The sequence below is a fragment of the Pleurodeles waltl genome, chromosome 8, assembly GCF_031143425.1.
Source record: "Pleurodeles waltl isolate 20211129_DDA chromosome 8, aPleWal1.hap1.20221129, whole genome shotgun sequence".
Classification (NCBI taxonomy): Eukaryota; Metazoa; Chordata; class Amphibia; order Caudata; family Salamandridae; genus Pleurodeles; species Pleurodeles waltl.
This window is the reverse complement of record NC_090447.1, coordinates 125,274,498-125,300,247: the sequence shown is the minus strand read 5'-3', so window position 1 is coordinate 125,300,247 and position 25,750 is coordinate 125,274,498. Positions and strand designations below refer to the sequence as shown.

General features: G+C 43.3%; 1 protein-coding gene across 2 annotated transcripts in view; it reads left to right on the top strand.

Annotated features, from left to right (window-relative positions):
• GAB2 (GRB2 associated binding protein 2) overlaps positions 1–25,750 on the top strand; it is a 396,835-nt gene that overhangs the window by 341,682 nt on the left and 29,403 nt on the right. For both annotated transcript variants that reach the window (XM_069203930.1, XM_069203929.1), the window contains 2 exons: positions 10,484–11,067; positions 23,396–23,490. In XM_069203930.1, the coding sequence (XP_069060031.1) occupies positions 10,484–11,067; positions 23,396–23,490 (679 nt within the window). The remainder of the gene's footprint in view (positions 1–10,483; positions 11,068–23,395; positions 23,491–25,750) is intronic.

Genomic DNA, 25,750 nt, shown 5'->3' with positions numbered 1-25,750 from the left:
AGCTGATAGGAGCCAGTCGCGGTTCACGGGGATTCCTGAGGGCAGGGGCGGGGCAATACGCAGGGTGGTGGGGAGGCAGATAGGGAGGGGTCGCTCAATAATTAAAAATAATATTTTTAAAAACTTACCTCGGCTCCCGCGCCATGCTGCTCCTCACCCCTCTGCTAGCTGCAGGCACAGGCTCACAGCCTGCCCTGCAGCCAATCCTGACGCTGCTTTAAGCAGCGTCAGGATTGGCTGGGAGCGCCAGGCAGACTGGGAGCCTGTGCAGGCTCTTTCCAGCCCAGTAACTGTGTTGCCCTGTGCACATGTGTGTTTGGCCTTGCGGAGACGGCTGGCCAAACATAGATGCGCAGTGAGGGGAGTGCACAGTGCACTCCCCTCTGCTCGTCACCCCCGTGGCCCCGCCCACACAGTTTGTTATCCCTTCCTTGTGAAAGGATTCGCAGCGGTTGTTGTTGGCGGGGGGCGACGCTCCTTCGCCCATATGGAGGAGCCGCCCCTGATAAGAGCCCTGGTAGCCATTATATTCATTGGATCAGCAGAAGACAGGGCTGACAGTACTTGAAAGTGGAAGCCACACATTCGAGATGTCTATTGTAAGACGCTGGAAGGCTGTAGCAAGGTGTTTCTGGCAGTTTCTGCCTCCGTAAGTTTGAAGATACCCTCTCTAGAGCCTCTCTTTAATGACTTTAGTTTGTGGGTTTTTTTTGGGTTTTTTAATAGCACTCTGCCACCCTGGCTTGGGTCTGCACATAGGCATAACTATCAATAGTGAAGTTTGTGCAGTGGCACCAGGGGTGAGAGAGGTTCAGCTTGCCCTCCACCATCTGCAGTTAGTTAAGCATATAAAAACTCCCAATTTTTAGTGCCACTCTGCCTCTGGCCTGGCTCCTGGTTTCCCCTATCAGGGGTTAACCAGGCAGTGATCCATGCCCCCGGCAGGAATTGGCACGTCAGGTTCTGAGCCATTGCATGTGAATGATATGTATACTTGCAGAAAGAAGCTGTAAGCGCAGTGCTTAATTTGAGCCAGTGGTTTCTGGTGTGGGGCACCGGCACTTAGTTTTCTGCGTGAGGCAATTACTGCGAGCAAAGGACACATATGGAAAAAACGTAGGGAAAGCGCCACAAAAGGATAAAGCTGAAAGCTGCAATACTGAGCTGAAGGGGCAAGGAGTGTCTGTAAATGGATTAAAGAGGCCCGAGATTACGTTGCCTCAGTATTCTGTGCTCACACATTTAAATGCAGCAGCCATGTGTTTCAGAGGAGAATTTTGAGCACTGACATGTTTATATTTACAAATTAACCACTGTGTGAGCGTAGGCTTCTGCCCCTCGGTGAATGAGCTAGTTTGTGATTGGAAGACTGTAGAGACCATCATCCGATTACACAGCTGCGCCCTTTAAGAGGCTGCGTGTTAACTCTAGCGCACAGTTTAGCTGAACCTGAGAAATGCGTGGCACTATTAAAAAATTAGTTTTCAAACTCCTTGAAGAAAACAAAGTTGTCTATAAGTTTCATGGTCTCACTTATACTGAGGCAGAAATAAGAAGCTGCGCCATTATCTTACTGAAATCCATACAGTTGAGTGGCTAATTCTAGGTTTCTTCAACGATGGAACCGAACCACTTGACGTTTGCTGCCGCCCTGCTGTCACTGACTCTCATGCGAACCTCAGACCTATAACGTGCTCATTCAATCCTTGGCCTCTTTATTGAGACCAGTTCCACCCATGGGTCGTTCGTGCAAACCGGGATTATGGCATTTCGTGGATGAGTTACATTGTGACTGTAAACTGCTCCTGGGTCACAAACCAGCCCTGGCATTACAGCGCCAAAACACGGTAAAATCATACCAAGTGCCTAAAGGCCATTTGGTTTTCAGTGAACCCAAAACGAAATACGACTGAAAAGATAGACAATGGAAAGAAAGCTCAGTTAATTAACGTACAAAACAGAACTCTATGTGCAGCTTATCAAGAGAAGCAGAGCCTGAGAGTGACTGCCCTTAGCATCCCACAAACTTGAGAGAGACAGACATGTAACGAAATCTCTGGATTTTCCTACAGACATGTCTAACTGTATTTCGATATGAGAAGTGACTTGTGCATACCTCTGACAGCGCTGTGAAGTGGTGTACTGGCCAGTGCAAGGCACTAAATAGATGTCTTAAAACTAACCACAGAGTCCTTCTTTCCTGCCACATGTAGGGAGAGGTAGCAACTCCTGACCAGATGGACAATGAAAAGGGTCACACACAATTGCCAATTCTACAAGGCAGTGCTAAAAATTGTCAGATTGTTTGCTAATGTTCTAAAATATAGGAAGTTAGGATTTACTTAACGCTGGGGCAAGGGGTTGGGTGATGTAAGGATGGTGGAGATGGGAAGGGGATGCAGTGAAATAGGGTGGGAGCGAGATAGGGGCTGGCAGCCTGTGAGTCATTCTTAGAAATTCAGTTAAAGTGATTGCAGATGAAAGCAGCATAGTGAGTACAGCCTTGTTGAAGGTACCTGGGACACTTTTTATCCGTTTTTTTTATTTACCCAAGCAGTTTTTTTAATAGCCACTCATTGGAAATTGGAGGCTCATAAAAAGCATTGTAATAGGCATGTAGAATTTTTGGCTTGGGACCTATTGGAAAAAAAATAGCTTGGAGCCCTGCAATTGACTTTGCCAAGACTTGTTTGTTCTGGCAGACATCGTCAGTTCTTTATCTTTTATACCCTAAGCACAGGAAGAAGGACTTTCTGGATGACAAGTAACAATACAAAAAGGCTTTCATTAAGTTTGCCCTTTCACTTTTATCGACCATCACTTGTGAAGGAGAGGAAGGGTTGGTCCCCGGCATTAGGTGGTGAGGTGGCTGACATCATTCGGCTGCTCGTTCAGGAAGGGTCTTGGAGTGACTAAAAGCTGGGGCCACCTTCAAGGCATTTTGGTAGCCCTCAAAGCATAAATGATTAGCCCCAGTTCTACTCTAGTGATTAGGTGTGCATATATGTAATGTGGTATGTTTGCTGGCATGCTCAGCAGATAGACCCTTGCATTAAGTTTAGTGTTTAACGTGAGCCGGTGGTCTGTAAGACCGGGTGCCCTTTCTGCCACTTCTCAGAGTGGCGGCATATACTTTTAAAGTTGTAGCATTCGTAGTTCACAGTAGACTACATCAGCCCAATGGCTGCCACTTCTGCTGCACTCTCCTTAGTAGCACAGTAATGTCCTAATGGTCTCTAGGTGCGGGTCTTACAAAAAATGTCCCGAAGGTGGCAGTGTTGACCACTAAAGTCACTAGAACAGATGTGAGTTTAGTTTTTTTTTAGTTTTTTTCTGCAAACAGATAAGGGAGTCAATTTCACTTGTTAGACATAATGTTTAGACTGACCCCCCCTCCAGCCCCCCCCCCCCACCCCGTACGGTCTAAACATTTTGCTATGCAATTTAAATGAGCATCTAGTCAGAAGTCTATACCAGTCCTATAGCCTGTCCAAAGCAACAGCGAAAGTCCAAAGGAACAGGTCATTAAATGTATTGGTCTTACTTGTTCACCCCCTTCCAAGGGGTGATCCTGGAATCTTTACTCAAACGAAAGGAATATGCCAATTCTGGTCCAATCATAACCTCATCGCCCATATTATGGATCATGTTTGTAATTACCAACATTCCAAACTCATAAAAGTAGACCTTGTAATTGGAATACGCTTCTCACATGCCTGAGGGAGAAACTTGGGCCAAATGTGACCTGCCATCAGGTCTGAAAGAGCCTTTAGTGAGTTCACATTCCAGATTTGTCCAGAGATTGCCGCATCACCAGCGGATATGAAATGTGTGTATGTGTGTGTGTATATATATATATATATATATAGGCATACTCCGTCTCTCTCCCCCTCTCCACCGTAGTCAAACAAATGCACCTAATCCAGGTGAGAAATGTACCCACCTCACCCCACCTCCCAGTCATTTCTTTGCATTGCTTTGCTTTTTTCATTAGGCCCTTTTCATTCTTAAACATTTTAAAGTTCTACCTTTTTTAATCTGATTAATGTTGTGTATATATCTGTTTCACGAAAGGGTTATGCAACCAAAAGGTGTTAAATAATATTTATAATAAAATCATCGCACTGGCCTTGAAAGTGAGCAAGAACAGTGTCACGAAGAGTACAGAGTAACTGCGAAAATTCATCTCGCTGTGAGTAAATCGTCTCTCGCAAGTAATGTACTTCAAATATGTCCACTGGGTGGCGCTGATGCAATGGAAACAAACATTTTCATCTGTCTATTTGAATTTCAGTATTAGCTTTCCGGTACTAGTTACACTCATATATTTACTAGTCGTTTGATGGAAAAAGTGGATTTAAACCTATCGTTCTTACGTGCGTAACAATTAAGTGAAAGGATAAAATGTTTTAAATACAGAATGGTTTAATTGAAGATATTACTTTGCAATGTGATTTAGTATAAATACATCAATACAAGCAGAAAGTTAGAGCCAGTAATTAGTCCATCTTTTGTCATCAGTGACCATGTACTCACGTCTTGCGATGCGTTTATGTGTTTCATTTACAATTATTGTGTCTTTTTTCGAGCGACGCCTTCCGGTGAGCTGGTCCGTGCTAGGCTGACCACAAGCCATAGAGGGAAAGTCTGGGCAGGTACAGTAAAAACTCATGACAAAGGCTCAAAAAACAGCAGATAAATCCAGGCGAAAAGTTCAGTTTTACAGACGAATCACTGTAAGTCATGCAATAATTTAGAAAGTAACTAAAATAGTCCCCACCACCCCCTTGCGCCCACCCTAAGAAATATATGTGCTTCCCTATCCCCGGCCTGCCCACACTTCGTTGTCCATGTCCACCCCCAGTTCCTACCACCCACCCTCTACTGCTGGTTTGCTGCCCCAGCACCTCCCACCCTCCACTGTCAGGTTTTTATCCCGTCCCACTGCCCACTCTCAGTTTTCAGCCTCCTCCTCCTTCCCTCCAAACCTCCCTTGTCAGCTTGATTCCCCAACCCCTCTCGCCCACCCTGTTTCCCCAAAGACTCCTGCCCACCCTCCATCACCGGGTGCTTCACACTGTCTCTTCTGTGTCCTCTCTCCCACCCCATCCTTCTCCACTGCCCTTCCTCACTGTTGACTTGTCCACCAACTCACTCCTTGTTTTTTTTTTTTTTAAATAAAGAACATTAGCACTGGCCTTATCACAGCACTTTTTCTTTTTTAATTATTTGCAGCCATGCCACACGTCATCCGCATTACTGTACTGCATAGCTAAAAAATATTACAAAAGCCACTAGCTCTGGTAGATGAGACTTATTGGCTTTGCCAATGCTTGCTTTCTTGCAGGCAGTCAGGGGTTAAATAGCCCAGTGAAGGAGAGGGTGGAGATGGCCTTTCAAATGCAAATGTGATTACCTCACTGCTAATAACCTATCATTAACACTCCTGTTAAAAACAAACAGCCTTCTTTACTAGAGCAATGCAAGCAGCAATAACTGAATTTGTCCTAGGAGACACTGAGAGGAAAAACAGTGTGCTGGCACCCACCATGCTGAGTCCATCCAGGGGCTAGAGGTTGGTTTAAAATTATGGATAAAAGTTATCTGTAACAGGCCACTCATGCTTTCGTGGACAAGGCACTCAAATTCAGAGCAGTCAGTGATTCGGACAGGTGGTCACCGCAGTCCGTATCACTGTGGCATTTTCTGCATAATTACAGATTCGACGCTTTTAACACCTAATCCGTCATCTGCTGCTTAACCTGCAGAAAAAAATACTAAAAATGCAGTGATGCATGTTGCCACACACTGCAAGTCCTGTTGCAAAGGATAACTAGTCACCTGTCTGTTGCTTATTGTTGTATTTGTGTGTTAAATTGTTACTAATGAGGTGGAACCTTTGCTCAGACAATGTTTCCTGTGTAAACATGACAAGGTACTATTTTAGTCTGGTTGTGTCTGCAGGAGGAGGTGCATCCCTTGGAGTGCAGCTATATCTGGCCTGGGATCCTTGATGCACGTTAATGCTCCCTTTTCACCTGACAGGTGCACTTAAACCCTTTACATTGAGCATAAGAAGCTTTAATGCATTGCATAGTATGGGGATTCCCAGGACTAAAGTGCTAAAAATGTGTCTCCAGACACCCCAACAGCACGTACACACAATAACAGCTGTTTTTCTGCATGTTCTCTGTGCCCTCTCACTGACTGCTGTCTCAGTTCCAGTAAGGTACCCGTAGGCTGACTTAGAGGTGGTTTCTTATAGCACCAGGTCATAATACTAACGGTGTACATCTGCATCATGTTTTACTTTTTAGGTCTTGTCTGCATAGCGCATGAGCTGCACTTGTGGGGCGTATTGCTTACATTAGACGGCTTGGAGCTCGCCCATTGCTTACCATTCGTTGGTTTCATTGCCACTTTTCTATGCTGCCTTCTACTTGTCCAGCACGTTCCAGGTGTCATTTCCTTTTCTTTCTGTGGAGCAAGCGCCAAGCACAGATTTTTTCAACTTAATTAATGTCTGGTCCACGATCGTACTGTGATTTAGGTACTATTTCTTTCACTGCTGCTACTGGCTCTCCTTTATCCCCAACCGCTTTGATGTTTGTATCTCCCGCGCCCACTAGCCCCTCTCTACCTAAAGCACATTTATGGGTAAACCAACCAGTTGTCACAGAAGTGTTGTACATGCTAGCAAGTCCCTACATTGGATCAAAGGCATCAAATGTTTACATAGATCGTATGTCGAGATAGTGGGTAACCTCTTGTATTATAATTGCATTGACATATCACTTACTTGCCCAGATGAAGCTTTGGAGTGCTATAGGGCAATTCGGTGGCAGCTCTGGCAACTTTCCATATCACAAAATGCCCCTCCACTCCACACCATGCCCCACAATGGCACTTCACACAAAGCCATTCTACTGCAGTCCACACTACACAATGGCATTCCACTCCTTGCCACAGAGTGCCACTCCACGTCACACAGTGCCATTCCATTCAACATGACACAGTGCCACTCCACTCTACACCACACTACTCCACTCTATACCATTCGATGACACTCCACTCTGCCACTCCTTTCTATGCCACTCCACTCTGTGCCACTCCCCACCAAAGTTTTCTGTGGCACACCACTCACCTATACACCACACTACACCACTACACTCTTTGCCACTTGACTCCACACCTTGTCCCTTAGTGCCACTCCATTCTAATCTACACAATGCCTCTTTCTTCCAAGCCACTCAGTGCAAATCTACAGATCACTTTACAATGCCACTCCACTCTGTGCCTCTCCACTTTACGCTACTCCACTCAAATCTGTTGCACTCTAAGGCACGTCACTCAATCCCACTGCACTCCATACGTCACACTCTCTACTCTACTTCATTCTGTACTCCTCCTCTTTGTGTCATTCACTACACTCACACACTCTATTCTACACCACTCCAATCCACTCCACGGCACTCCCCTCTATGCCTCTCAACTCTACACACTCTTCTCTACTCCACTCTACGTCTCTCCACTCTTTTCCACTTCACTCATCTGCACCCCACTGTACTCAATGCTTCTCCACACTTCACCCCGCACCACTTCAGTCTATGCCACTCCATTCTTATCTGCACCACTCCATGCCATTCTACACCACTCTATTCTATGTTGGTCTTCTGCACTCCACTCTGTGCCACTCCACTCTGTGCCACTCTACTCTATGCAGTTCCACTCTACTCTATGCCAGTGCACTCTATGTCACTCCACTCTAATCTACGCCACTCTACTCCACTTTATTCTATGCCACTTCACTTTACACCACTCCACTCTATGCTTCTCCACACTCCGCCCCGCACCACTTCAGTCTATACCTTTCCTTACCACTCTACTCCACACCACTCTGCACCTCTCTGTTCTACATTTTTCTACTCCACTCCACTCTGCCACTCTACCCCATGCCATTCCGCTCTACTCTATGCCACTCCACTCTATGCCACTCCACTCTACTCTTTGCCATACCGCTCCATGCCACTTTACTGTATGCTACTCAACACAACTCAAATGTGTGCCATTCTACTCTGTGCCACAGTACTCCATGCTACTCTACTTTGCTCCACCCTGTGCCGATACGCTGTACACCACCCTACTCTATGCCACTCCATGCCACTCTCCTCCAAGCCATTCCACTCTGTGCCAGTCTATTCTAGGTCACTGTGTGCCATTCTACACCAGTCTATGCCATTCCACTCTATGATATTCCACTCCATGTACATCACACTACTCTATGCCACTCCTTCTTATGCCAGTCCACTCTACTCCAATCCACTCCACACTCTACACCACTCCATGCCACTCCACTGTACTCTGTGCAACTCCACGCCAGTCTGTGCCACTCCACTCTACACCACCCTATCCATGCCATCTTATGCCACTCTACTCCACTCTACACACACTGCGCCATTCCATTCTACACCATTATACTCTGCCACTCCATGCGTACTTCACTCTACTCTAAGCCACTCTACTTTACGCCACTCTACTCTACGCCACTGCACTTCACTCCATTGTACGCCACTCTACTCTGACACTGGAGAATTGGCCAGTGTCTCTTCTCAGCACTGATTTCAGCACTCCTCACAGTGCTGCAAGATATCTCCCAGCTCCGTCTTTTTTCTGCAAATGCATGACGTCTGTGGTGTTTGTTATTATATTGAATTCTCGTGTATGTAGAAATGAATCTGAACTTCACTCTACAAACTAGTAGCTAATTTACGTACACACTAGGAAAGGTTGAGTGAACACCAGGTTCAGTTGGAGGTTAGAGAGTATATGTGTACAGGATACACCCCTCCCAGCCGCATGGGACTTCCATGATCAGTCTTAGTCTCAACCAGAGTTAGACCAACATTCCATGCAGCATCAGGATCCTGGGGGGGGGCATCGGAAAAAAGATGCATCTATGGGTGGTAAATGGTTATGATTTTAGTGCTGTATCCTAATATGTTAACAGTATTGCCCCTGCCACTGTGATTTGTTAGTTATTATTCCTCTTGCACAGTTTTCTGAAGGACAATATTCGTATTGCTGAACTTTATGAGATGCTTTTCTGAAGGACAGCATAGTGAATGTGCCCACAGTTCCGTAGCCACAGTATTATTATTCCATTAGAATAATTCTCCAGGCACAAACTTCCCGGTGGATAATATTGCTTTTGTCAAAGCCATCAGTTTTTCCATTGTGTTGACCATTGTGTTATATTGGCACATATATTTATGTCGTCACCATGTCAGAATAGCAAAATAATTTGAGCAACCCTGTTTCCGGGTACCATAACAATGATTGTGCCCGAAATGCAGTATATCATCTGCTTGGCAAAAAGTAATGAATATGGTCTCTTAGCTCTGCTAAGACACAAATGTGCCTAGGCTGGCCACACAAATATGTCAGCTGGGCACAAAGAAAATATATATTTTTGTTAGGTACAAGACTATGGAATTAGGGTGATTTGTAGAAAACACAGGTAGGTAATAATATAATTAACAAGATCTCCCATTTAAGTGTTTGGATGTCAACATTTTTGACACAAGTTTTAGGAATATGCGATTTTTATGTGCAGTCTTTTTTCTCTTTAAAACAGAAATTGTAAATATAAACATGTAAGGCATCAAGATTAGATAAAAGATCAAGGCAAAATGTGCTTATAAAATTAACAATTTTTTGTAAGAAAATCCCGAAATGCATCTTCTTCTTACAGCCAACCTTAAAAGTCTAAAATATTGCATTACATTTACTCTCTTGGTCCTAAGTTGTAGTTTACCCTTAACTTCTAAATCACATTTCACAATGTTAGTTGAAGCCTGTTTGTTATTTTAACTTGTATGAATTAAATTATTTTTATTCAAGAACGTCACAAGATAGGTATGTGCTTATGATCGAGTGAATCCATGGTATAATCATTGCCATTAAACTAGTTACGCAGACATAAATTGCAAGTCTGTGGCTGGGCTCTGCAAGTTAGTCCTCAAGTAGTTAGTTAGTCACTTATAGATAGTGGAATTTAAGGGCATCCATTTTGAGAAGCTGAGGTAGGTCCCCTCCATCCTCAGAATATACAGGAGCGCGCACACCCAAAAACGGGTACCCACTGGGATCGTTGACTTCGTGGAAAAATGGGAGTGTGGTTTCTTGAGCGTGAGAAAAATAGGTAATCGAGGGTGAGCAGGAGGGCGGGAAAAGGCTGCTTTGTGTGGTTGGGGTGCCCAATTCACAAAGTTACTCAAGTGTAGTAAAGTTACGAGTGCAGGGTGTCCACACTCGTGGCAATCCACACACAGGGAAAACTGCTGTCCGTAACTCCGCCACTAGCGCGTAGAGACTCCACACTCGTAACTTTACTACACGTAAGTACCTTTGTGAATCGGGCCCTGAGTATTAATTTCTGAAATTATTGTATAACAGTGATCTTTTATTCTCTTTCTTCTTCCAGGAGTGCTAGCTTCTCCCAAGCCACAAGGACCTCCTTCTTCATGAGAAGCGACACTGCTGTGCAGAAGCTCGCCCAGGGTTATGGACATTGTGTCAATGGCGTGGGTGGACATGTTCATGGCTTCTATAGCTTGCCAAAGCCAAACAGGCACAATTCTGATCTCAGGGACAGCGCCTACGATCTCCCAAGAAGCTTTGGCTCTGACACGCCTAACAAATCCAGCCTTACCGGACTAGAATCCGAAAACGAAGACATGCTAAATAATTATAAAACCCCCAACAATGTGCTATGGAAGGAGTTAAGTGAACTTTCCGCAGACTCCTATGATCTCCAGTCAAGCCCACTGGCAGTTTACCAGATTCCAAGAACTTTTACATTGGACAGGAATCATAATGCATTGGACATGGCATCTAGTGACTCTCCCACCGCCCCTCCCCCTCGCCCTCCTAAACCCGGGCAGGCAGAGTCAAGATGGGGGAGCCCACAGCAGCAGCCACACAATGGGGAAAGTGTGGACATGCTGTCGGTCACCATACCCCGCAGAAACACTCTGCCTGCGATGGATACTAGTAGGCTGCATCGAGGTAAGCAAAACAATCATTTAAGTTCTTCAGATTGCAATCATATCTATCAAGTACCCAGGTTTCTTCACAGGACCTCTGAATATCCTGGCTGTTGGCCCAAACTTTGAGGCAAACATAAGAGGGTCTCCTTGGTTGACAGAGGTCCTGCTGTAATTGTATTAAGACACCTCTGCAGGATTGTTGTGTAATTTGCCATTATTTGTCATGACACTGCATATGGGTATATATTTGGGACTTGTATGTAGTGCTACTGTACCCTGAGTTGTGTTGGTGGTAGTGTGATTTACAAAGAGCAATTAACCAAAAAGTCTTAGGGGCTGACTTAGAGGTTGACAGATGGAGTGCAGTCTGTCCGGGAGGCGGATGGCATAACCTCTGCCATCCTGATGCTTCTCTGTTCCTCAGATTTAGAGATGACCGCATGCCCAGTGGTCATTTCTGTGCCGTAAATTGCTATCACAGTGGTTCCCTTCAAGGTACAAAACATTTAGTGGAAGGTCGCAGTCAGTTTTGAAAAAAAAAAACATGAAACCTGTTGTCTCTAAATAGAGCAGTTGGTGTGAGGGTTTTTCTGCAGCAGCCCCAACTGCGTAGAGCCGTTGCATTAAACTGTCCATCAATGGGACCAACGGGGGCTCTAGCGATGGAAGGCTTACTGCACGCCCTTCTATATATGAGGCGGGTGAACCAAGAGTTTGTAGGACAGGGTAGTTCTTCACCTTTGCAGCAGAGGGCTCTGTCTGTCAAACTGAATCTCAGACCCTCAGTGTCAGAAATACACTGTGACATTAAGAGAAAGTGGCAAAGCTTCTAAAAGTACAATCTTCAAAAGTATAAAAACCATCTGAGAAGAGCACAGGTGGGTAGGTGTCTGTAGGACGGGAATATTGTGAGCAGATGAGCACAGAAACAAAGGGCCTGATTACAACTTTGGAGGAGGTGTTAATCCGTCCCAAATGTGACGGATATACCACCAGACGTATTATGAGTTCAATAGGATATAATGGACTCGTAATACGGCTGATGGTAAATCCGTCACTTTTGGGACGGATTAACACCTCCTCCAAAGTTGTAATCAGGTCCAAAGTGTGGTGGAGGTTGGCAAGTGTTGATGCAGATTGATTGATAAAGGCTTTTAATTTGTCTTTGGATGCAGTGAAGCCTGTGAAGAGAAAGGCTGGCAGCTGCCCTTACCCTGACAGTACAGATATGCCTACATGAGTTATGCGAGTCACTGAGAGCTGGGCTAAGGAAAGTGGTAAAACAGGCTAGTAAGGAGACGCCTCTTTACTTCCTTTGCTCATGAGGGGTAAATGGTGTGGGAAATGCTTTTGAAATTTTATTCTAACTCCTGTTTTGCTCCCACTACCTTCTGATGTATGTAATATCAAATAAAAAACCTGCCATAGTAAATATTTGTAGTTTGCAGATGCCACCTACGGAACTTGCTCCTCCTATGCAGTACCTAATGTTTTATGTGTATTTGGCTGGATGTTTTGCAGACAGACACACCCCGATTACATGCTCTAATTTCACATTTTTTCAGGGTTTCTGAAGCAGCATTTCTGAGTCACTTGTAAGGCTCACAGGACCATAGGGAGAGCACTCAGGGGCCAGGACTCACTCAAGGAGAGGGCACTAGCATGGTCCAGACCAGGTCCAGTTGGTGCTGGTCAAATGGTCACTTCAGAAAAAGGGCCTCTTGCAGCTTGTGTCCCTGTACCCACATCTTTGTCCCTGGGTACATGGTGGATCAGGTCCAGTCCTTCAGGGCTCCTCTCAGTTCATAGACAGCACGTCCAGTTCTCTTCTTATCTTCCACAGTCCTGACCGTGTCCTGAGGAGGGTTACTTAGGGTGCCACATTACTGGTTCGCACTAATTGTTGGAAGGGGAGACTTGTACCTAGCAAATGGGGTAAAAGTTCCCAGGGGCAACCCTAGCCACATTTTCAGCAGTTCCAGTTTGCCCTACTGAAAATAATCCTACAGTGCCAGACACCCCCAAAAAAACTAAGAGCCTGATTACAACTTTGGAGGAGGTGTTAATCCGTCCCAAAAGTGACGGTAAAGTGACGGATGTACCACTAGCCGTATTACGAGTCCATTATATCCTATGGAACTCGTAATACGGCTGGTGGTATATCCGTCACATTTGGGACGGATTAACACCTCCTCCAAAGTTGTAATCAGGCCCTAAGTTTGGTATTTACAATTTTATAGTGTTAGAGCTTGGCCAACACTTGAGTAGGTAATTTTGCTTGCACTTTTAATAAATACAGTTTTAAGTTTTTTAGGCACCTAACAATACCCTTATACCAGTAGCTTTCCCATTTAAACCATACAAAACAAGAACAGGTATGTGACCTACTGGAACAGATCAGGTTTTTGTAGTCAAGATCCCTGAGAAAGGTGCATCTACTGCCATGTAGTTTCTCTAATCCACATTTTCAGCAGTTCCTGTTTGTCCTACTAAAAACAATCCCACAGTGCCAGTCACTCCAAACAACTTGGGGCCTGATTTATACTTTTTTAGCGCCGCATTTGTGTCATTTTATGATGCAAAAGCAGCAAAAAACTTACAAAATTCAATTATATTTTGTAAGTTTGCTCCACCTTTTGCGTAAAAAAACGACGCAAATGTGGCGCAAAAAAAGTATAAATCAGGCCCTAAGTCTCGTTTGTGAGAGTTGTGGCCAGAGAAATGAGCAGTCCCCTCCTTTGCGTCCACTCAAAACCAGTTTTGTGGGTAGCTTCCCTCCCATTGGGTCTGGAGCCTTCCTGGCTAGTGTGGGCCTTGGGGACAAATGCTTTCCCTTCTTCAGGCCCCGTCTTACCTTAAACTCTGAATGGGCAGACCTCACCTCTGTCTCTTTGAAGTTAATGAAGTTCCTAGGTCCTCCCCAGCTTTCCTTCCTGGGCTGATAGGGATCAAGTGCCCTATACCTAGTCCATCCTGTCACTAACTATGCCTAAGCCGTTGTTCTGCTCTGGAAAATGTTTTCACACCTCATTAAGGTCAAGCACTGGTTGTGCAATGTTAATGCAAATAGCCTGCAGGGGCTTAAAATAGGAAAAGGTAACTTTCTAAAAGCTACTTTTGGTAAATATTTATTAAAAAGTTAACTTCATTAACAAATTAGACTTCTAATAGCTATGGAAACTAGTCCTTGAATAACTATAGTCGCAGTTTTCTGTCAAAAGTTACAGATTAAAATTTATAATCTTTATGCTGAGATTTTCTAGGACTCTTCTACAGTTTTGTCACTGAAAATAGCTTTTTTGTGCTTAGTGCATAGAGTTGTAAGTCCAGCAAAAATAGATTTCAGAAAAAGGTAAAAAATAAATAGGATGACTATGCAGAAAAGAGGATTTCCTACAGTAAAGTATTCTTGGTGTAAGGACAGTAACAACCCTGGATAGGTATATGAGTGTGTGTGGAATGTGTGTGGGTAAAGGAATGGGCTTTGTGTGGGTAAAAGTTGTAGTTTGAATGTGTGGGCAGTTCTGGAGTACCTGGCTGATGTGAATGCAGTGCATTCTGCCCCTCTAGTAAACCTTCTGAAATTAGTCATCTCTTATCATACTCTTCTTTCACCACAATGAGTGGGCAGCTGAACATTCATCAGACTAGTAAAGTTGATGAGTTCTGTAGTGATTAATAGATTAACTATTTGGTCACCACAGAACTGCTTCAGGACACCTTCACTTATCTTCTTCACGTTCAGTATGAGGATTTGGTGAATCCGTTGTTAAAGCATCTGCAGTGAAGCACATTCTTGTGGTGTTTTTGTGACCAGTGCCGCTGCACGACTTTTGCTTATTCTGTGTGCACGCTATCCCCTGTCCAGGACCATTGTGAAATCAGGCGTGAGACCACCAGCAATGCACCGTCATCATCAATTTGCTGCATGGGAGTCATTTTACAGCAAGGAGTTTTCGGGATTACTGACTTTTGGTCAAACTCCAAGAATGTGTGTTGTGCTGTTGTTCCTGGATCTCCCTGTTTGGCAACTGGAAGTGCTACAGTGAGTTGTTTAGAACGTGCTATAAATGCTGTCCACGGAGTGTGCTGAGCTGGCAGTAAAATTGGCTACAGTGAGTGTTTTGGGGCAGATAATTAATGCTACTTAGTGTACCTGAAGCTGTTAGTTTTGTTGGGTTGGTTTGCAGTTGAGAAGTTTTTTTGTACTTTATGGATAGCCACTAAATGACTTGGGGCCTGATTTAGATCTTGGCAGTGGGGAATTCTCCGTCACAAATGTGATGTATATCCCGCCGCCATCTTATGATCCCATTATATCCTATAGGGATTGTACTACGGTAGACAGGATATCCATCACATTTGTGACAGAGTATTCCATCCGCTGAGATCTAAATCAGATAATTTTACAATTTACCTGCTTGGATTATTCTATAGGATCTTTGTAATCCTGAGTGTGACCTGGGTGAATGCTTTTTAATTTGTACCTGTAGTCTGTGTTATTGGATTGCGATCATGGCTAGTGTTCACCGACCACCTCCTTTTTCACTACTAGCGGGATAAACCCCTAAGAGTTGGCGATATGGTTGGAAATTTTACTGGTTGATGAAGAGGTTGTGGAAGGTATTCAAGCACAAAGAGAACATACTCTACAATGGCATTGTCTTTGTGGTGGGGGATTGAGAAAATTCAAAGTATTATCACAGTTGGTTAATGCAAACAACTTAAATGTGTTTAGGAATGCTGTTCACCAAATGCTGAGGGAGGAAGATAAATATGGTCAGGGACAGTTATTCAGTTAATTTGAGAAAACAAGACTCAGGGGTGTCTATGGATGAACAGAGAGCTGCAATGAGATCTTTGGCTACCACTTGTACCTGTGAACACCTGCATTATGAGCTAGTGCCAAGAGACCAAATTCCTATGATACTGAAAAGTAATAAGGACCAGAAAAGACAGCACTGAGTGTTCTCTTCAGGCCTCATGTGTATTGCTGTTAACTTTGACAAGCTGAGCTTTATGTTCAGGAAATTTGACATCGACCCATTGCAGAGGTAAATCTAGTTGGCAAGAAAAATTGTAGTAAAACAAAAAAACATGGCCAGTCCAAAGACAAAAGAATGCAAACTACTGGCTATAGATGCGGCGGTAAAAGTTATTTAGGAAATCTTTTTGCAGTAGTTGTGAGAAGAAGTGGCATTTTGGAAGAGTTTGTTGAGGTTCTGGTGGCAGAAAGGTGAACTTAGTTAAAACCTAGGTGGGTGAAACTGATGTTTTGGGTCTTGATCTCATGGTAGTTCTTGCAGTAGGAGGATAAAATAACAAGCATTTGCAGTGCAATAGGTCTCGCACCTGCGCAAGTTAGAGCTACTGGCGTTGTTAATGACAATGGGGGTTATTACAACTTTGGAGGAGGTGTTAATCCGTCCCAAAAGTGACGGTAAAGTGACGGATACACCACCAGCCGTATTACGAGTCCATTATATCCTATGGAACTCGTAATACGGCTGGTGGTATATCCGTCACATTTGGGACGGATTAACACCTCCTCCAAAGTTGTAATAACCCCCAATGTCTTTTACGCATGGGTTTTGGTTTGGAGTGGAATTATGTGGTTGAATTCTAATTGTTAGGTGGGGAATTACTGTGAATGAAGTCTTTCCTGTAAAGGGCAACAACAAAGCAAAGAAACCATGGCCAATAAATAGAAAACGGAAATAACTTATGGATTTTAAAAGAATACAGAGAGAAAGGCGTGAAGCACTGCTACACCATAATGTAGTTACTTGGAGCATAGAGAATAACGCGCGAGCATAAATAATAAGGTAGAGAGTAGCACATAAGATGCGCAATTAAAAAAGTTACGAAAGTGTCCTGTTAATAATTCACTACGGTGCACGTGAAAAAGATAAAGATTTTTCTCAGCGTTAACGTGCGCTTCTCAGTGAGGGACACTTGGGCCCGTATTTATACTTTTTTTTGCACCGCTTTTTGAGGCCTTGATTTCTCTTGCAGCTGTCCTAGCACGTGCCAGCAGCAACCAGCCGATGACCACAGGCTGGCAGTGCAGCGGGCTCGAATGGGAAGCCAGCCGCGAGCGCCATCTGTTTCCGATTCTGCACCGAGCCAAGATATGCAGTGGAGTGCACTCCAGTCCATGCAGAGCCGGACCTGCTTGGCCTTCTAGTGCTATAAGTGACATTATCTCTGACAGGCAGCAGGGAAATTATCATCCACATGCAGTGGGAACTTAAACCTGAGACTCTTCTAAAAACTTGCAAAGAATGCATGCAAACATCATCACTGCCTTTGTGGGGTGTATTTCTCTCACTTAAACTAAGAGGACATGATGCCAAAAGAATTCAGCACTCTTAGTCTAAATAATGAATGTATTAAGGCACTTCCCAAATATCAAAAGTAAGCTATGCAAATGTATGAGAATAAGCATACAACTTAAATGCAACATAACATGTGTATATACAAAGTTAAATGCATATATCAAGTGGTCAAGACTGAAAAAGAAATGTGCAATGTGTTAACAGAGCATGTATATATAAACAAAATAATCAAGATTTAAAATGCATCACCATCGGGGTTGACATCATCCTCGCCAGCGAGACTGGGGGAACCCTTGATCAATCAGCAAAAGGCAGGAGAGCCCCGATTGGGATCACAAATCAGATCCTGGACAGTGCATCCGCTCCACAGGCGAGTTCCTGTCTTAGTGCCAAGTCTCCCCATCTTTTAACCTAAAAACACCTCAAGAAGAAGGCTCTAGGAACCCACTTCTCTCTGTTATGCAATAAAACGCTGGCTGTCCTTCGCTCTGTCAAAACACCCATAGAAGCTGGCCAGGCTTCCAATGATTGTTCTGAGACAGACTTGTACATTCCTCTGATAAAAACAGTCTCAGCCTTGTGAACTCATATGTAGTCCGCATCCCACATAATATGTTCCAACACTGTCCGTCTATTCGCAGGTGAAGAGAAAAACATGTTTTTTAAGGAAAAATACTTGTGCTGCCCTGCAACTGCTGCAGGGCACCAAATGGAGTCACTCGCACAAAATGGAGTTGATGGTCAAATGATGGTGAAATCTAAATAGCATTACAGAGGGGGCAATAAGATGTGTTTTTCATAACCCTGATATCCTCAAACGCATTTGTGTATATGTGGATTCATTTAATCTGCCAGTCAAACTGAACGAACACATTGTACAAAAAACAAGCTGGCATCTGAGAGGGTGTGGCGTAACTTACAGAACTGCTGACTTTGGGACCAGAGAACCGGGTACGAGTCTTGGCGTTGGCTCCCCCGTACCTACAAAAAACATGCCTATCAGAAGAAATAAAATTAAACATTGCCAATTGGAAGAAATACGATTAAACAATGGCGAATGGAAACAAAATTACAAATGCCGATCCAATGGATGAACGCGTACCGGATCGGGTGAACACATGCAGGAGTCAAAAACACAAGTAGAACAAAATAAAACAAGCAATAAACGGCGCACGACTGCAGTACAGCTGCAAACACAAAAAAACAGAGCAATTTAAATGTTGTGGGATGGGAGGAAATAGTACCTACATCATAGCGGAGGGGCACTAATCAAGAGGAAGTAATCTGTACTTGGCCAGTGCTTCTCAGCTAAGAACGGAAATGAGGTATTGGTTGTGCGAACCAGTTAAGAGGCAGCTTAAAAGAGTGACACTGGAGTCAACCTATGGTAAGCAGCAGGCAGGATCAAAGTCCTTTAAGTGAATACGGCAGGTCTTGCAGACAGCGCATGCACGCCTCCTAGGCTCAGCCTAAAAATTGTATATGTTATCTCTTTGCTATGTCACCTTGATGACAAGAAAGGATTGATTATGGTGGATTCATGGGCATGGTTTGACATTATAGATACAGATGTGGTGAACAGGTTGTGGAAGAACAGGAAACTATTACTAATATGAAACAAGGAGGTTACACAGGATAGAGTTGGCTGATAGTTTTGGGTCAGAAATTCATTTTCAGGAAAGAAGAATAAGAGGGAACATTTACAAAGCTGAAAAATGAAAGTCCATTTTGGGGGGGCTGCATGAAGAAGAGGTGGGCATCAGACTGGATCCTAAATCAGCCCCCTGAGTGTATGCTACACTTAAAAGTAAAGGGTAGTGAATTGAAGGAAATGAAAAGCAAGGCATCAGCACATTCTTTTTTTGTAAGCTGTTGGGAAAGTCTGTCTTAAGCACAGGATAATTCTTTAGGAGAATGATGATCCTGTGTGACATAAACTAAGGAGAGTGTCCATAATGTATAGGGTCAAGTTTGGGAATATATTGAAGCATTTCAGTGAAAAAGGTCTTATAGAGCTGAATCAGTCCTCTTCATGGTTCTCTCCAGTGGTGATACCCCTGAAAAGTTCAGGAGGTTTGCAACTGTCTTGGCTTAGTAAATGTACCTCAATTTTGATAGACAGACATCCTCCACCAAATATACATTAGATGTTGTTATCAGTGTGGGGGGTGGGGTGGTATTACTGCCCACACCCGGAATTTGTGAGTACAAAGCACCATTTAGAACTTGAGAAGAGTTCCAGACATATAAAAACTTTTGTCAGTATGAAAGTAGCTTTTCAATGCAAAAGGGGTCTGTTTGGTCTGTGGCTGTTGTGTGGCTGTGGTCTGGGGTGGTTGGCCAAGTTCAAGCTTGGTTTTTCAGTGTCTAGTGTAGGAAGTTTCAAATGGTGTCTTGGCAGCAGTAGCATTCCAAGATGACATTCTGGTTTTTGGAGGTCTCAGGAACAACTTAATTTAAAGGGAGTTCTAAGAATGTTTGTGAAGAAATGATTAATCCTAAGTTAGTGCAAATACAAGTTCAGTCATCTGAAGTTAGGCTTTTTAGTATACAGCATAAGGAGGGATACAATAAGTGTAACCATATCAAAGCAATAGGATGAGCTCCAGAAATATTTTACAAAAAAAAGTTCATCTCATTTCTAGGTTTCACCAAATATGCTACATTTGTGAAGAATTGTTGTGGCAAGACACTGCCTTTCCAGAAACTTGTGAAGAAAAATGCAAGTTGGACAGGATGGAGAGGCAATCTAATGTTAAAGGAGGAGTTATAAGTGCACCATGTTTGAAGTGATTTGAGAGTGGTCTTGAATATGTGGTACCTGTGGATGACTGTAACTGTGGTCTGGGGTGGTATTTTTGCAAAGACCTAACAATGCTGCGGGGATTTTTTATATGGTTAGAGAACATGTAGGGAGCAGAGCGTCTTTTTTTCGGTCACCGAATATGATCTATTGACATGTACATGTGCAATTGGACACTTCAGAATGATTTTGTGGGGTACCACATTTATGTTGCGGACAGATCATAAACTTGTGAATCTTTTGGTGCCAGATGTGGGTAGGATTCTCAATGCAAAGTTAGTGAGACTAGAAGCTTTTAGGTATGTTGTTGGTAAATAACCATCAGATTGAATGCTCAGATTGATTTCTTCCATATAAAGATAACTGCATGTGTAGAGAAGATCGAGTGTGAGGTCATTTTATTTCTGAAGGGATGTAGACTATGGGGTGGTGGATGACGCTGTCTTTCAAAACAAAGTGTGGAAATCTAAAAGGAAGGAAGATTTGAAATCTGAAGAATGTTATAGGATATCTTCAGAGCAGATTGCCAGGGAAATTGAAATTAATTGACTAACAAAGTGTTTTACAAACTGGAGGATTAATTAAGGTTTGAGAACAGTGTTACGAGTGGACAGAAACATTCCACCCTTTAGGATCAATATTTTGCATTCAGGGATGAAAGAAGAGTTAACCTATATTTTTGGTGGTCGGTTTAGATGTCATGGCTGATATTTGGGTAAGGAGGTGCGAGGGTTGTCAAAAAAGTGATCTCAGCCACGTTGTGCATCGTGGGTTCACAGCTCGTTTGGTTTCCAGTATAAGCTTGGAGGAAAAGGGCTATTGATGTTCAGGGCCTTTTTTGCTGTTCTGCATGTTCCGCAGCTTTTGCTTTCATGCATATAGACTACTTTTCAAAGTTTTATGAAGTGCAGGTAGTTAATAAAGTAACTGCGGAGGTGCTGGTAGAATTAATGGAAGATGTGTTCTGAACGCAGGATTACCTGAGGAATTGCTTTACGATAATGGACCACGGTGTACGAGTTGCAAATTGGAATTATATTTAAGGAGATGTGGCATCAAGCACAAAAGACATGGGATTCTGCAATCCCTGTGTAAATACTGGTCTTCTGTATAGTAGGTAATGTGTGATGCATCCAGTCGCCTTGTATAGAGAAATGGCATCAGAATTCAAATATAATAATTTATTACAGTAGATTTCTTACGTCACAGTGCCTGATCCAGCAGCTTGGGGAAACGGCAGGTCAGGTCATGGAGCTTAATGAAAACAGCTGTTTAAGGAACAAAACAAAACATTGTTTTTCTTTCTTCTGCGTTGTTTTTCTAACTATATAGTGACAAGCAGAAAGGAGATATTTATGGCAATATGTTTATTTTTGCTCTCCTTAGGTAATTATAGAAAAGTTATAATCTTTCTGCATGTTTCTACACATTCCAAGCTACTGCACCTTTTTTTTCTCTAAAGGACTTGTATTAAACTGTGTGTAACATATATTTAACAGCTTTTTTGATGTGTTTCATTTTGCAGACGAGATTCTATTTTTATTCTTCATGTTTGCAAACGTGCTCTGTCTTTCATATGAAAGAGCTACGCACCAAGGATTTAAGTGGTTTGTGGGAAAGGTGATGGTGTGACCATATATTATAAGTAATAAAGTAACCCCTGCCGTACCTGATAAGGATATTGCAAGTCACCTCGGAGTTCCATAACCTTATAAAGAAAGCCCTCTGCCTTGTTCCTCTGTACGGTCATGGAACTCCTCAGTGGCTTCCAGTATCCTTATAATGTAAGACAGAGGGCACTTTATCCCATACATTCTATCACCTAGAGAGCAATAGTCAAGTGGAGAGATTCAACTAGTTAATTAAGGAATAAATCCAACAGTTAAAGGAGGAATTAGTTGGAGTAAAAGTTTGCAAGCTACCAAACAAACCTATAGAACATCTCCACATTCGATGGTTAATGTTTCACATTTTGAGTTAAGAAATGGTCCATGTCTGGGTACCACATTGGTTTCTTGGTGGTTGAAAAGTAAAGGTGTTCCATGGCAAGAAGTTTATAGAAGCCAACACAAACATTACAGAGTATCAGAGTAAATAAAAAAAAATGCCTGGGTATTCAAAGAGGTCTTTATAACTTGCCTAATACAAGGAAAGGACCCATGTTAGCTGGTTTAACAAATAGAGAGTATATACATGTTAAAGTGTGAAGTGGTCTGTGCAACGGTGTTGAACCTTCTGTCAAATGCATTGAATATAGCGGGTGGGAGGATTTAGAACCTAAATAGGGTACGCAGATGGGGCAAAGAGTGGGTTATGGTTAGTCATGAGGATGATTCATCCAGTTTGCACAGGAGAGAGATTTCATTCTGGGGATGGACCGAGGTGTCTGGTTAGATAAGGTGCAAGTGGACGAGACAATAAGAAGTCAGAGATTGAGGATGTTGCTTACTAAATCTGAACATCTACTTGCATGAGTAGTTTTTGTGGTTTCTATTCTAGTTATACGTTGGTTGTTGATTGCAGGTGGAATTAGGTGTGTGCATGTGTGTTCTGGAGGAATTATGTGGTGTCACTTTTTTTTACTGGAATGAGTGTGCATGGAATGCAGATAACAAATGGACTGGAATGTTCAGGGTAAAATGTTGTGGTTTGATGGCATGGTTGGAGGAAGCACTACCTATGTGGATTCTTTCTGTCACACCAGTGAACCTGCTGAAATAAACCATCCCTCTTTAGGCCTATGGATGTTTTGGTCTTCTTTCACCACATGGACAGTCCTCACTGATGACATGGTAGGGGTTGGAAGGAGATGGGAAATACTTTAGGAAGAGAAATGAGGTTGAGAAAATGACAGGTGACAGGGCATGAGGAAACCTTGCACAGCTAGGCTTAGGCTGCTAATATAATATTGGGAAAGGCACAACTCTGATTTGATCAGTCAGATCAAACAGAATCTGCTTTAGTATCACCAAAGTTCAGAAATGTAACGGGAGAGAGTAGTAAGTGTGACGCTTAAATAGAGTCAGCTGGCAGGCATGCCACCCATGTATGATTGTCAGAGTGGTAAGAAGGTCAATGAGCCAAAAAATAGTGGACTCGGCTGCTTGTGGTGGCAATCCACTAGAGGCTACTAAGAGTATTGACTAATACTTAGACTTCTTTAATGCTGAATGTGCATAATTTCACACCCTCCCTATCTATTCCAGCATCTTCATGTGAAAATTACGCCTACCCGCAATATAGTGGCAGCAGTGTTGGTCAATCAGTGGAGTCTGTCAATGATGGGTTCAACTCATACCTGGTAAGTTGGCACCAGCCATGCAGCACACACACCTTTTCAGACATAAATACTGTCTTTGGCTCTGGCACTTACAAAGCTAAATGTAATAATAGTGCACAATAATGCATAATTAGTTTGAGATGCAATTTCTTTTTATGTACTTTTGCTCCTTCATATGGCAGGTACTAGACCAATGTGGGGTACACAGAGCTTAACATAGAAACATGGGTATGCATTAAGTGCAAAGGAGAACCTACAATCAGTCAAAATAACAGCTCCAGTTATAGTGGCCAAGTTAGCTCACGATACATCACATCAACAACAGTGAGTAATAATATATGTGTACATGTGCAGTGAAGGATCCTATGCAGGTCCAATAATTGCAGAAAAAACAGGAAACAGGAAAGCATCTTCAGACATAAACTTATTGTGGTATACATGAGTAAAGACATTATTAAAATGCAAGGGGTGGGAGGCTTGTACGCTAATGTGAGTTGGGCATTATCTTCATATGCATATACAATAAAACAAAACTGTAGTTTGCAAATTATACAATGAAAGCAGTGATCACAAAGTGCGATTGGCACAATGACAACTTAGTTATGACAGTGGCATATAGGGAAACACAACCCCTGGTGCAACCACAGCAGCGGGTGCACAATACAGCGACAAAGAAGTAGGCTTTCAGGATCACAGAAGACAATATAATTAGTGACATGAGCACAGACGTGCAGTGAGGCTGGGGGTCTCACAACCTCATGCCCACAGGAACACCCTCCATCTCCTTTTGCCTGGGAGGGATGAAAAAGTATGTCAAGTGCAACCCGTTCGCCAAATCCAGAGCTAAACAGACCGATGCCTAGTTGACAGGTACATGGGATACCTACCGCAGATTACCTGAAGACATCGATGACCCTCTAACTCCTGATTCAGGTTAAGCCAAACCTTTCTGCATGTAGCAGTCTGCAGTGCCCTGTTCTACTCTTCTGGTGTCTAGGAAAGGGCTGTTCACGCTTGACTCTTTCACAAATGCGTGAAGAATGATATATTTTAGATAGCACTAATACCGTTTCTAAATTCTCTGAATTATTGAAGTTACTATTACACAATTTAGTGGTATTCAATGGTCTGACCTGTGGAAGGATGGGAGGCTGAATCGGCCTTGCTGGGACACCCCCGGACACCTGCAGGTCACCACGTTTGTCAATAGCTGGCGCCCACTTCATTGCAACATCTTCCCAGCAAGATACCTAACAACAAGCATTTCCAATGCAACGGGTCTTGCGTTTGCTCGAGTTAGAGCTATTAGCGTTGTAAAGAAAAAAAATGCCGTGCAATCGTGGAAAATAAACAGATAAAGTAGTCCAGACCCCAGGGTGAAAACATCGAGCCTCGTATGTTTTTGGTACTTCACCGGTGCTGTGTATGTGGGCTAAACACCGGAAAAGGCATGACGTATGCATGCCTTTCACAAATGAAAGCAAGCGGATTTTAAAAGGCAAGCCCACGAACCAATGCAAGTGACTGACGTGACATGGGTGTGGTTTGAAGCCCAAAGAGATTACAGAATGGACGGAGCACTTTGCGCTCGCCCATAACAACATTCAATATTCTACACAATGCAACAGCAGGAAGCACAATAGCCCTCTGCCTAGTTCTTAATTTGAGCCAGTGCTTGCTGGTGTAGCCCACTGGCACTCATTTTGGGGGACTGGCACTTCTATTTCCTCAAAAGACTTTGATGGACAGCAAAAGAGAGAAAATACGAAAATGACAAAGGAGGAGGAAGAGAAAGAGGGAAAATAGTGCAAAGGGAGAAAGAAATGATGTAAAGGAACTTGCACGAGTGAGATAAGGGGGTAGAGAGCATCTAGTGCTGGGTTAAAGAGACATTAGGTGGAATCAAGACTGTGCAGCATTGTTTTTTGGCAACCCAGCCTCAATAGCACCGGTTGCGGGCTTGTAACAAAACTTTGGGCCCCAGCACTCATTCTTTTACAAGTTAAGCACCAGCCCTGCCACACATTCATCACTCAGTCATGTAGAATTCTATGCCGTATGCACTGGCCTGTTTAAGGAGATTTAGATCTTTGGTACCAAATTCTGTTAGGGACACACACAGTCACATCCACCGTGACCACCAACCATCACAACCAATCACCTTCAACTATAACCATCTCCACCAGCCACAGCAACCACCACACCACAAACAGAGGCACTCGCAGTATCTTAGCCATCTCCAGGTTCCTGTTGCCATTTACCTTGGTTTCACCAAACATTA